We start from the raw sequence: 11830 nt of genomic DNA on the forward strand, positions 1-11830 counted from the left end.
AAAAAAAAAAAAAAAAAAAAATAATATATATATATATATATATATATTATATATTATATATGTATAGGCATCAGGCAGAAAACCTTTTGGTTAGTCAGACGCTCCAAACATTTAGCAAGACTTGCACACGTTTTCTGTGTTTGGCCTCCTGGATTCATTGTGAAAAATGAACAAGAACCAGTATTTTGGAGCCTTAAATTAAAGGAACTATTGTGTTGTGTTGCCCCGGATCAAACTGTGAACCTGTGAATCACTGATTGGATACTGCACACTTGAATTGGACAAACTAGGGCAGTGCTCAGTGTGGGTTTAGACTGTCAGGCAGGTGAGCTGTTGTTCTATTGTCGTCGTATTTAGGGCAGCACATTTTTTTTTGCCCTTTTTATATTTTTATACCAGCGTCTCAGCCTCTATTTTCTCCTTTCTCCATCTTCTGTTGTCTGACGATGGCTCAGCAGACAGACGGCGCTTTCAGCGACAGCGGCTTTGACCCTGGTGAGTATCCAGCCGGCTCACATCCCGTTGTTTGTCACGTCGTGTGATATTCAGGCTGTATGATGGTCACCTTGTGTTTCTAGTCTCTTGAGCTAACGTGTCAATCTATCTCTGTGCTCACAGTGAAACATCTTTGGTGTCTGTTGTCTTGCTCTGTAGGTTTCTTTGCTGAAACGACCAGAAAGGGTTCAGTTGTGTCCAGAGCCAACAGCATCGGCTCAACAAGTGCCTCTTCAGTACCAAACACAGGTATTCTGTTCGTACCACGGGGATCTGACAGCGCTGACAGTTTAAAGACAGAGTTTGTGCTACTTCTAGATTTTGATGTGATGTTTTTCTTTGACTGTGCCCCACTTTGAATGACCTCCCCATGATGCATTTCATTCAAAGTAAACGCTCATTGTTAATCTGAAACATATATATTTTTTTTGCTTCCTGCTTCGTAAAAAAGTAAAAACCAGTCCGGCTGCTCGGTGCGATTCAGTTCACACGGCGCTCTTAATAACAGTAATTCTAATGGAGAGCTTTAAAAACCAGAAGGGGCAGTTTATGCTGTGTAATTAAATGTTTAATAAAATGCAGCGCACACAGAACTGTGATGCATCCGCGTAGCTTTGTTCAGATTCTGTCAGCACGGTTTTATGATTAGCTTCTGTTGACTAATGTCTAGCATAGGCCAGTTTAACGTGCACTACAATTATCTCTAGAACTTGAGTCATGAATCAGCTTCTCTGATTCCTGCTGACATGAAGAAGGTCCAGTGTTTACTACCTGTTGGCCACCTGACAACACTTGAGGGGATATCTTTTTAGATTTTTATTAAAAGTTAAATATCAGTGAGTATGTGTCATTTTGCTGCCGGAGAGAAGAGAGAGCATAAAGCACAGCCTGTGTATAGATAAGACGTGTTTCTTAATCTGAGTTAATATATTGTGGAATAGATGATGAAGACAGCGACTACAGACACGAGACGTCGTATAAGGACTCGTATAAAGATCGACGGAGACAAGCGCACACACAAGCTGAGCAGAAGCGTCGAGATGCTATCAAGGTAAAGCTCCAGTAGACCGCAGATCGGTCTCTGTGACTTACTGCAGATACACAGCACACACATTCAAAGGTTTCAGAGTTATTGTTTTGTTTTTACTGTAGAAAGGCTACGAAGACCTCCAGACCATCGTCCCAACCTGCCAGCAGCAGTCTGAGTTTGCAGTGGGAGCACAGAAGATCAGCAAGGCCACCGTGCTACAGAAAAGTAAGACGTCCCCTCGTAGGAAGGAGGAGTTAATGGAGGAACACTTAGCGGTCGCGTTTGTGAGTGATGTTTGTATTTGGATAGAAGTTAATACATCTTTAGACATCTCATATATGTTAAGGCAGGATGGTAAATAGGTCCAAGTAAGCAAAGGTCAGAGTTTTTCAAAGCAGGCAAAAAAAGACGAGAATACAAACATAGATATCAATTAGATGTATCTGCACTGCGGGGAGAAAGAAGAAGTGGCAGCATTTCTGCTGTTTGTGGGGCCACCACCTCTTTTAAAAAAGGAAACTTAAATCTGTGTGGAGTGAAGAAATCCCTGACGGATGCGTTTCTGTGTTTGTTTGCAGCGATCGACTACATCAATTTCCTTCACAAAGAAAAGAAGAAGCAAGAGGAGGAAGTTTCTTTACTGAGGAAAGAAGTGATGGCGCTGAAAATCATGAAAACGTGAGATGGCAGTTAGCAAACTTTCTCTGCCAAGCTTGTTTTTCCTATTATTTATTCTATAGTCCCAACACGTATGAGCTTCTCTCAACAGGAACTATGAGCACATAGTGAAGGCCCACCAGAACAACCCACATCAGGGAGAGGACCAGGTGTCGGACCAGGTCAAGTTCAACGTGTTTCAGAGCATCATGGACTCCCTGTTCCAGTCCTTCAGCAACTCTGTCTCCGTGAGCAGCTTTCAGGAACTCTCCGCCTGCGTTTTCAGCTGGATCGAGGAGCACTGCAAGCCACAGGTGATGAGTGTTTTTGAGATGAAGCTGGTCAGTGTGGCTTTAGTTAATGTTGAGATAATAACCGTCTGTGTGCTCCTTCCCTTGCTTCCTAGACGCTGAGGGAGTTTGTTGTCGGGGTGCTCCGGCAGCTCAATGGTCAGCTTTATTGACTGACTGGACTGAACTCTCATGAATTGACTTTTGGTCTTACTCTGGCCTCTCAGGGTGAAGTTAAAATAAGAAACTTCAATCAGCGTCCGGCCACATCTCAGTATTTACACTCGCTGGCTGCACGTTGGATTACCTCGACCTCCCACTGTGGGCAGAGATGGATTGAGAATCTTTTTAAGAAGCATCACTTTCTGATCGTAAGTGTGCACACGGGCAGATAAACGAGCATATGTTATCCTCAGCCGACTGTTAATATCTCTTGATATTGTTCTGCTAAGAAATACAAGCGCTCAGAAGTGTTAAATGTTAGTGACAGTGCAGTAACTAGCTGTAGTCACAATCTGAAGTTGCCCTTAAATAAATCCTCTGACAGATTGAGTTTATTGGTCGCATTGCTTCTGAAGTCTATTAACCGAACTAAAAAGACGGGTGGTGAACACACACCCTCACTCTGGCACATCAAGTATGTATTACTGAGGCTTAAAAACAAACTATTCCACCTTTATTGGGACAAAGGTGTGAGGCATTCAGATTTAGGGATCATTGTCTCTATTTGTATATACTTTTGATGAGTTATCAGATTGCAGTTTACTCTTCAGTAAGCATTTCCTAAATTAAATGATGTAATCTCTTGATATGTCAGTGGTTTTAATGCCACCATGATGCCATTTACTGTGATCAGTATTAGTTCATCACAAACTATAAACAGTATGAACCTCGTGTGAATGTTCAACACCAGCTGGTAGAAACAGGCTCCAACTGAGCTATCACTGTAGCCTCCACCAGTCACAGGTTACCAGTGAGATTTACAAAAGATTCAACTTTGATTTTTAAACAAGCTAATTATCGTGATGGCTTATCGGAATAAGTTAAATAACAAAGACACTTTAATAAAAGGGAAATGATCACTTTTTACTGTGTTGTTGCTTCAAGTATTATCTTTTGATAGTTTTATAATAACCATGCATCACCATCCAAAGAAATATAAAGAATTATTGTCTGGCTTCATTTGTAAGTAAAAGAAGTAAAGTGCAGCAGAAAAGGACAAATCACAGTGCTGACAGCTCATGTCTGTAAAATTAATATCCTTAATATGGACTTTAACAGATGAACAAAGAAGCTCTCAAAGGTATAACGACTGATTCGTTGACATTTTCATTTTAAAAAGGGAAAAAATAAACCAAAGTTGCCGAAGAGGCGACAAGCATCCGCCAGTGTCGCGTGTGGTTTGTGACGTAGTGTTAGTGTGTCTCAGCTGTTTATGTTTAAATGTACTTTATTACAGTGGAGGTTTTGCCATTCAACTTTTATTAAAGATGTACGATCTGTTCAAGAGAAAAGCCATAAATAAAGAGTGCTGTGGCTCCGACCGCTCTGATGTGTAATTACATTGATGAAGTGCATAAATAAGCGTTTCCTTGTTCTCTCAAGTACTGGGAACCACCACCTTAGAGTCCTCATCCGTCTCAACTCCCACCTCGTCCTGTGAGGGAAACAGGTTAATGACTCGTTAGAACTGTGATCAAAAAGACACTCACAAGTGAAACCCAAACAAGTAGCGGCATGAAGAGAAGCTTTAGAATGTATTTAAGAGCAGGTTTCACGCACCAGGAACTGCTTCTTGCTCTTAGGATATCCTTCAAGGATCGCATCCATCATGTCTGAAGCCTGAGAGGAAAACAAAGTTTAAGAATTTAGTGGCAACAGCGTTTCTTTGTATCATAACAATGGATGTCTTTTTACCACAAGTCTACATATCTACTTTCTCATCTTTTATCTCCTGCTTCCAACACTCGTACTGTTGATACTGACATCTTTATTTAATTAATCTTAAATATTTAAAATAAGGCAGTACCGGGATACAGTTGCAAAATACACATAAGCTTTTTTGTGGCTCTCACTTAAATGTATTTACCACCAAATAAACATTTTATTATTTTTTACATCAGTTTATCCGTGGAGTGCTTTTAAAAAAAAAGTCAAAAAAATGCTTTTCACAATTTCTCAGAGACCAAAGTGATGTCTTCAATTAGCTTGTTTTGTCTAATAGTCCAAAAACAAGATATTTAATTTATTGACATATCTATGACAAAGAAAAACTGCAAATCATCTCATTTGAGAAGCTGGAACCAGAAAGTCATATTTTCTTAAAAACAATAGATTATAAAAATAGTTAATCTATTAATCAACTAATCATTGCAGCTCTGTATACGTTACCAATCTCTTCCTCTTTTTCCACTCTTTCACGTAAACATCCCGGTCTTTGTAAACCTGTAAATTAAAATATGAGTATATTGTTTATTATGACCATACTGTACAGCAAACATAAAAAACAGTATCTTCACTAGGTTTCTAAGATGTTTTGCTGTAATTAAAAAGCGTAAATGCCTCCCGGACCTTCTCTTTCTCCTCCGGTGTGACGTGATTTGTGGCCGACTTTATCTTCTCCAGACGCGCTCTGTAACCGGAACACTCTGCTTTCAGCTCCCGGATCTCTGACATCATTTCCTCTGTTGTCAGGGAGCTGCTGAGCTCCTTCAGCTCTGTCAGTGGACAAGTCACGTAAATGTACACAGCATCCTCTTAACAATGCAGTACAGCAAAAACACAGTAGTAGTGTAGGATTTAAGAAGATCTATTGGCAGAAATTTCAATGTCATATACCGTATTTTCCGCACTATAAGGCGCACTTAAAAGCCTTTAATTTTCTCAAAAAACGACAGTGCGCCTTGTAATCCGGAGCGCCTTATATATGGATCAATTGGTTAACTGGTTGATCTATACTGGTTGTACACGGCGCTCTGTCAAAATGTTTCAGTACGACTGGTAAACTACAAAGCCGCACCGCTTGCAGCATTACGGCTACCGTAGTCAGGGGCGTCGCCGAAGTAACAGCGGTAAACACCGGTACTGTGCTTACTCCTAGTATAAAGACCCCAAAATGGCACCTTTCAAGACACACGCTTACGACGCTGAGTTCAAACTCAAGGCTGTCAGCTACGCAGCCGAACATGGGAATAGAGCAGCAGCGAGAGAATTCAACATTAATGAATCAATGGTACGGAAGTGGAGGAAGCAAGAAGATGACCTGTGCCAAGTAAAGAAGACTAAAAAGAGTTTCCGAGGGAACAAAGCGAGATGGCCACAGTTAGAGGACAAACTCGAACAGTCAAACGTTTGACTGTAGTAGCTTCTATTCTATGCGCCTTATAATCCGGTGCGCCCTATATATAAAAACAGTTCTAAAATAGGCCATTCATTGAAGGTGCGCCTTATAATCCAGTGCGCCTTATAGTGCGGAAAATACGGTAGACCATTTACTGTACTTGTGTAGCTATTAGCAACATCATAAAACAGTGCAACATGCATATATCTTGATGAGGCTCAGAGTGCCCCCCCACTCTGTCTATAGACACCAAGCTGTAAAGATGGCCGGTTTACTGCACCTGCATCCAGCTGTCTGCAGCTCTGGGTGAGAGACTGCACCTCTGCACTGAGCTGTGAGATCTGAACGTCCATCGCCTTCAGGTCGGCCTCGTTCACATTTGTGAACTGAGACTGTAGGGAAAATGACAGTTTTTGCATACATTGCTTCCAGTGCCTACTACTTTCCACAACAATATAGTATTTCTGTTGAACACACTGACCTGATCAGCAAAATAGATCTTTTGTTTGCCATATGTTTTCTCCTTTATCTTGCCCTCCAGAGCCAGCAGCTCCATGGCTTTGACCACCGCCTGGAGAATCACAAATACAACAGTTCAATCATTGACTGCAAGCGGCACAAACACACACCACAGCATCTTTACAGGTTTAAGGATGACTCCTCACCGTTTTGCCAAAGCCATGCTGCTTCTGTAAATTGCAGAAGACATCCTGAGCGCTGTAGGGTCTGTTCTTCTCATTCAGATACCCAAGGATGAGCGTGGTGCCTGTGGATGACGTCAACATGTGATCAGGACAACAAACATTCCCAAATGGTAAAATAACATACTTAATAAACCTCAAACAAGAGAGAGAAAAAAGCTAGATTTGTATGGTCTTTATCCTTAAAACTGACTTGATGCACTTTTATGTGAACGTCAACCTCCCTAGCTGGCGCATGTGGATGACGTCGGCATGTGATGATCAGGACAACAAACATTCCCAAAATATTAACGTAACTGACGTACGTTGGGTTTTTAGGTTGTAACGTTAAATCGTCCTTGTTTGTATGTTAAAGTTAGCTAGGTCTTAAGTGAGCTTAAGACACTTTAACAATGTCAGTTTATTCCATGACTTAATAAAACACCCCACATAGGTTGCTTTAGCTCAAATATATCAAGTTGTGAAAGTGAGCGTATTAGCGGCTAGCTTGTTATGTTGTTAGCTACGTAGCTAACGTTAGCCGATATCTACGTAGCTAACGTTAGCTGATATCTACGTAGCTAACGTTAGCTAACGTTAGCTAACGTTAGCTAACGTTAGCTGATAGCTTGTTAGCTAAACCCGTTTTATCTGTGAACTCGAGCGAGCGTCGATACGAGTGTCAGATACGACCAGCTAGCTTGTTACAGTTAAAAACACCCGGAAATAAAAGCTAACTCTTACCGTTATCCTTTTTGCTCATTTCTACCTTTTCTCCGATGTCACGTTAGCTTTCCAAACCGAGTTTCGCGCCAAATGTGCGTCACGGGAAAGATCGTTTACGCGTTAGGAGTCATCACACCAGGAGAAATGTCTCCTCTGCTCTGAAAGTGATGTCGACAGCACTTGCATAAAAATACATGTACTTCTGCATCTACGGTGCTCTTGTTAAAATGACAACTATTAAAATAAAATAGTTACTAAAAACGTCATACCAAAAATATGTCATTGCATAGTATGCAATAAAAGTCATACAAACGTCATTAAAAAAAAAAAAATCAGAATAGTACATCACAAAAAAAGACAGTAAAAGTCAAAGTATAGTATAAATACACACTATATAACGTTATTCTTCTATCCTTTGAAAAAAGTTTTAGTATGTAAAGATTTAAAGATAGTTGCTCATTGCTGCTCCATGAAGATGTCAGTTCCTCAGTATGGCTGATCTGTAGTCCGTTTGATAATATAATGTGCATAGTTGTGTATTTTCTTCTCCAACTGGTTTTTAATATGTTTTGATGTGCAAAATTACAGAGCTATCACTCTGCTCTTTTTTCCGGGTATCACTTATTTTAAGGACAGAGCAAAAGTTAAAGATAAGGCATACTACACAATGACATGTTTTTATGACTCCTTTATGGCATACATCATGATTTTTATGACATACTATGACTTCTCTATGTACTATGTTACGAATTATATACAGCATAGCATGTTATGACTTTTAATTCAATTTAATTATTTAATTTAATTGTTTAAGTTCATTACATTTTTTAATTAACTTAATTTAATTTCTTTTGTAAATTAAATTATTTTTTGAAATTATTTTAAATGCCATTTAATTTATTTTTTCATCTGTTCGACCCTTAGCAATTTTACTTAAAAAGAGAAGCTTAGAAAGATTCACTCAGAAAATTGAGAATTCGTTATCTAAAAAGTAACGAAAAAAATTAAGTAACCAAAAACGTTACTTACTTTTGAAGTTACTTAATTTTTTACAACTGTTGAAGTAAGATGGAAACTGTATTTTGCATCATGTATGCACTTTCTTTGCTTCCCTGTTGGTTTCCAGTCTTTATGATTAGCTAGTTGTGTCTGAAGACTGACTACAGGTTTGAGGATAAAACAAATCTGTCTATTTACCGACCTGTGCAGCCCGCTTCTGATGCCCCAGGTTGACAAGGAAGAGGAAAGCATTGATTTATTTAAAACTGTGCACGAGTCCGACAATGTTAAGTCAAAGCTGCAGTGTGTAGGATTTGGCGGCATCTAGTGGTGATATTGCAACCAACTGAAACATCTCGTGCAGGAGAGCTACAGCAGGTAGATTTAGTGTTTAGTTTGTCCGTTCTGGGCTACTGTACAAACATGGCGGCAAGCTCCACGAAGATATAAACATCTCATTCTAACAAAAACAACAAAGACGATTCACAACCCTCCACTTTAATTCCAAACCACAATCCATTCCTATAGAGAGTAAATCATTTTATTAACATTCACAATTCTCCATCAGCCAAAACGCTAAATGACCCGATTAAAATCCTACACACAACTGAACAAAAGTAGAAACAAATTCTTCTTAATTGTGAAAAAAAAAAAAAAAAAAGTGTAAATGGTGCCAGCTGTAGCATCAAGAAGTTAATTATGCGTGTGTCAACCAGAGCACCAACACAAGCTAACACAAAAGTGAAAAAGCATTAACATGATTCATACCTGCTGAGTAACAATAGTTAGTAGTGAGGTCCCTTTTCTTACTTTATTTAATTTTACGTGATCACAAAGCTTGAATACTGAGCGGTTTTTAGGCTACGACAGGTTCTACAAAGCTCTAACCGTTACTCTATCATCGGCCTCACGTTATAAACCTGTCTCCTGTACACCTAGAGAAAGATACTGTATATAGTTTTTTACACAGTAAAACTTTTTTAAAAAGGGTTAAAAATACCGGTGATCAAAGCTCCACATCTAGCCAATATTACCCAGAATGCACCGATTCACAGAAACCCACAAAAGAAATCTCCAGGGTGCATCACAGTACACAGTACGTTACACTTCACATTCAGACCGACTTCGCTTCCCTCGCCACACTTCCCTGAGTCCCGTCAAAAAGATTTCTGCATGAGATGGAGGATTTAAAAACGCTTCGTTCAGCCACATACTTCACCTTCTCTTTATTTACCTCTCGGCTCTTCAATCCGGATTTTACCAAACTCGAACATTAACCACAACAAGCTCTGAGCTCCTCAAACAGTTGCTGATTTTGCCTGAAAGATAAAGAAATGTATTTGCAACTTGGGCCATGCATTTATCAATAAAGGTATTTCAAAAAATATCATTTCACCTAAATCTGCTCTAGCTCTTCATACGCCGTAGTTTCCCCCTTTAACAGCTCTTTCCCTTTCATCTTGCGTACCCTCTTTCTAGTCATTAAAATATCTTTACTTTTTCCAAAAGCCATACAAAACATATGCAATAGAACATCAATCTTTGTATTACAAAACACCTTCATTATCCAAGTTCTTCTTTCTCCAGAGAGCTTCTCGAAACCTTGTTGGTGATGTGCTCGTGTGTATTAAACACAAGGTCTGAAAACAGTTGATTTACGCACCACCTCGGACTCTGGGTGAAGCATTTCAACTGCACTCAATGGCACCAATGAGGGGAAGAATATACATTTCATCGACTTCAATATTCAAAATACTTCATTTCCTTCCTGTCTTGAACTCCACAACGCTCCCTCTCAGTCCCCGCTGTATACCCTCATTTCATGAACACGGATCATTCGCAGGGCTCTGGTGTCATTAAGCAGCGCATCCACGAGTGTGCACGAGGAACCAACAGGCGCCATTTGGGCGCCAATTACAGTTCCAACTGTGGGGAAGCCTCAGACCAAACCCAGCTGTGGATAGAAAAATAAAAATACAGAAACGTCACTGGCGAGTCTCCTGTAACGGCCCAACGACCATTGAGTCGCCTCGGGAAGAAGCGCCAAGGAGGAACAAAATCGCACAGAGCGTCGAGATGGATCACGAGAAAAAAAAGTTCAGTTTTCAGTGCATGAAATCAGAATCATCCGCTCCAAGTCCATCCAGGCGGCCCGCTGTGCCAGGTAGGCTGTCTCTAGCTCCATGTGGGAGGCAGCGTCATGTTTCCAAAGTGGTTATATAGGAAGAAGAAGAAGAAGAAGAAGAAGAAGATGATGTAGTTCTTCCAGTGGGAGGAACAAACAGCACGAGTCTGAAGGCTTCCCTCCCAGTCTGTGCTGGGCAACAGGAGAGTGCAGACTGCCGGTTGGGGGGCTCCACAGTGGGATGATGGGAGATGTTTGTGGTCCAGCACTGAAATCCGGTCCATCCAGAACACTTGAGCCCCTCCCTGTAATACTTCAGTAACAATCAGAAAACTGTATGAGCAAAAAAGAAACCCTCATCATTGTACATCAGGCTGTAGCTTCATGCTAACACTTTAGCACACGGTGGTAACTAGCGGTAGGTAGAAGAAGGTCTACCTAAAAAACGCTGACCTTAATTAAACACATCATTATGCGTACACCTCGTTTATGTTTAAATCTAATGCGTTAGAGTCATTTATCAAACTAAATTATTTACTTGATTGACAGGATTTGCTGCAGTTCTTTTTGTACGACTTCAAATTGAATAAATGTGAGTTTTGGACTGTTGCTCTGACAAGATAATACATTTAAAGACATCATTTAGGGTCTTGCATTCAAGATCTACCTTACATGGATTTTAAAAAAGTTAATCAAAAGTAGACGGGCAGATTAATAACAAAAACATGCATGTTCATTTGGGCACAAAGTAATAATAACTAAAAATAAACTACTAAAAAATGAAGTATATTTTCCTTGGTATGTATAAATAATAAAGTAGTACAGGACAGAATACTCTGTTAAGGAGTATTATGTGTATGTTCAGATGGCACCACCAGAGGGTAGTAGAGTTTTATAAAATGGAGAGCCGAGATGACCGACCGTGGGACGAGAATGTTACCTCCTGATTTATAATGATTTATAATTCCTCAGAGTGCAGCTGAATAAATGAGTGCAATAAGTGCAGAATAAGTAACCTTCAAAAAGTCAAGTAAAGCCCCTTTTATCAGTAAATGTGATGATAAACATCCTCGGTTCATTGTCCAACGGTGATGATAATCTACTCTCTTTGTGCCAAATCCAGTAGCTCCCATCTTCTCCAATATGTCTTCTATAAAAAAAAAACAACACTTACAACTTATGAGAGAGTATTTGTGCTGGTAACAGCTGGTAAACCCCGAGCTACACTACGACACACTAATAAAAAGCACACAAGTCTGTTATAATAATGTTGTAATTGAGCTGCATGGAAAAAGATGTCTGCTCTGCTGGCGTTTCAAAAACACGAAGTGGAGGGAAACCAGAGTGGAGGGCTTGTTACTGGAATGCAGCGCTCAGACAGAAAGACTCTTTGAAGTTTGCACACTCTGGACCAGCTCCATTAGAAACAGGTGTCTCGCTCTGTGTGTGTGTGTGTGTGTGTGTGTGTGTGTGTGTGTGTGTGTGTGT

The 11830-nt window shown here is 40.1% G+C and overlaps 3 protein-coding genes across 4 annotated transcripts in view; 1 reads left to right on the forward strand and 2 right to left on the reverse strand.

The window, feature by feature from the left end:
- mlx (MAX dimerization protein MLX) overlaps window positions 1–5315 on the forward strand; it is a 22417-nt gene extending 17102 nt beyond the window's left edge. Inside the window, exons 2-8 of one of the 2 annotated variants that reach the window (XM_031861954.1) lie at window positions 456–495; window positions 655–744; window positions 1437–1546; window positions 1648–1750; window positions 2104–2203; window positions 2295–2496; window positions 2589–5315. In XM_031861954.1, the coding sequence (XP_031717814.1) occupies window positions 456–495; window positions 655–744; window positions 1437–1546; window positions 1648–1750; window positions 2104–2203; window positions 2295–2496; window positions 2589–2645 (702 nt within the window). In that variant the 3' untranslated portion in view covers window positions 2646–5315. The remainder of the gene's footprint in view (window positions 1–455; window positions 496–654; window positions 745–1436; window positions 1547–1647; window positions 1751–2103; window positions 2204–2294; window positions 2497–2588) is intronic. The other variant, XM_031861956.1, reaches the window with a different exon arrangement.
- psmc3ip (PSMC3 interacting protein) lies at window positions 1257–8008 on the reverse strand. The gene is made up of 8 exons (XM_031861957.1): window positions 7237–8008; window positions 6478–6578; window positions 6294–6383; window positions 6093–6204; window positions 5044–5189; window positions 4864–4917; window positions 4255–4314; window positions 1257–4129 (listed from the first exon to the last, which is right to left on the reverse strand). The coding sequence occupies exons 1-8, from the start codon at window positions 7253–7255 to the stop codon at window positions 4073–4075; spliced, it is 639 nt and encodes a 212-aa protein (XP_031717817.1). The 5' UTR covers window positions 7256–8008; the 3' UTR covers window positions 1257–4072.
- A 686-nt stretch (window positions 8009–8694) lies between these two features.
- llgl1 (LLGL scribble cell polarity complex component 1) overlaps window positions 8695–11830 on the reverse strand; it is a 31159-nt gene continuing 28023 nt past the window's right edge. Inside the window, exon 24 of the mRNA XM_031861989.1 lies at window positions 8695–10655. The gene's annotated coding sequence lies outside the window, so the exon portion shown is untranslated. The remainder of the gene's footprint in view (window positions 10656–11830) is intronic.

The sequence above is a fragment of the Anarrhichthys ocellatus genome, unplaced genomic scaffold (genome assembly GCF_004355925.1).
Source record: "Anarrhichthys ocellatus isolate YVR2014 unplaced genomic scaffold, GSC_Weel_1.0 scaffold26, whole genome shotgun sequence".
Taxonomy (NCBI): domain Eukaryota; kingdom Metazoa; phylum Chordata; class Actinopteri; order Perciformes; family Anarhichadidae; genus Anarrhichthys; species Anarrhichthys ocellatus.

Coding starts and splice junctions, on each gene's coding strand:
- psmc3ip (XM_031861957.1), bottom strand. Junction 6,384..6,477: donor AGCATGGCTTTGGCAAAACG/GTGAGGAGTCAT, acceptor GTGATTCTCCAG/GCGGTGGTCAAAGCCATGGA. Junction 5,190..6,092: donor CTGCAGACAGCTGGATGCAG/GTGCAGTAAACC, acceptor GTCCACTGACAG/AGCTGAAGGAGCTCAGCAGC.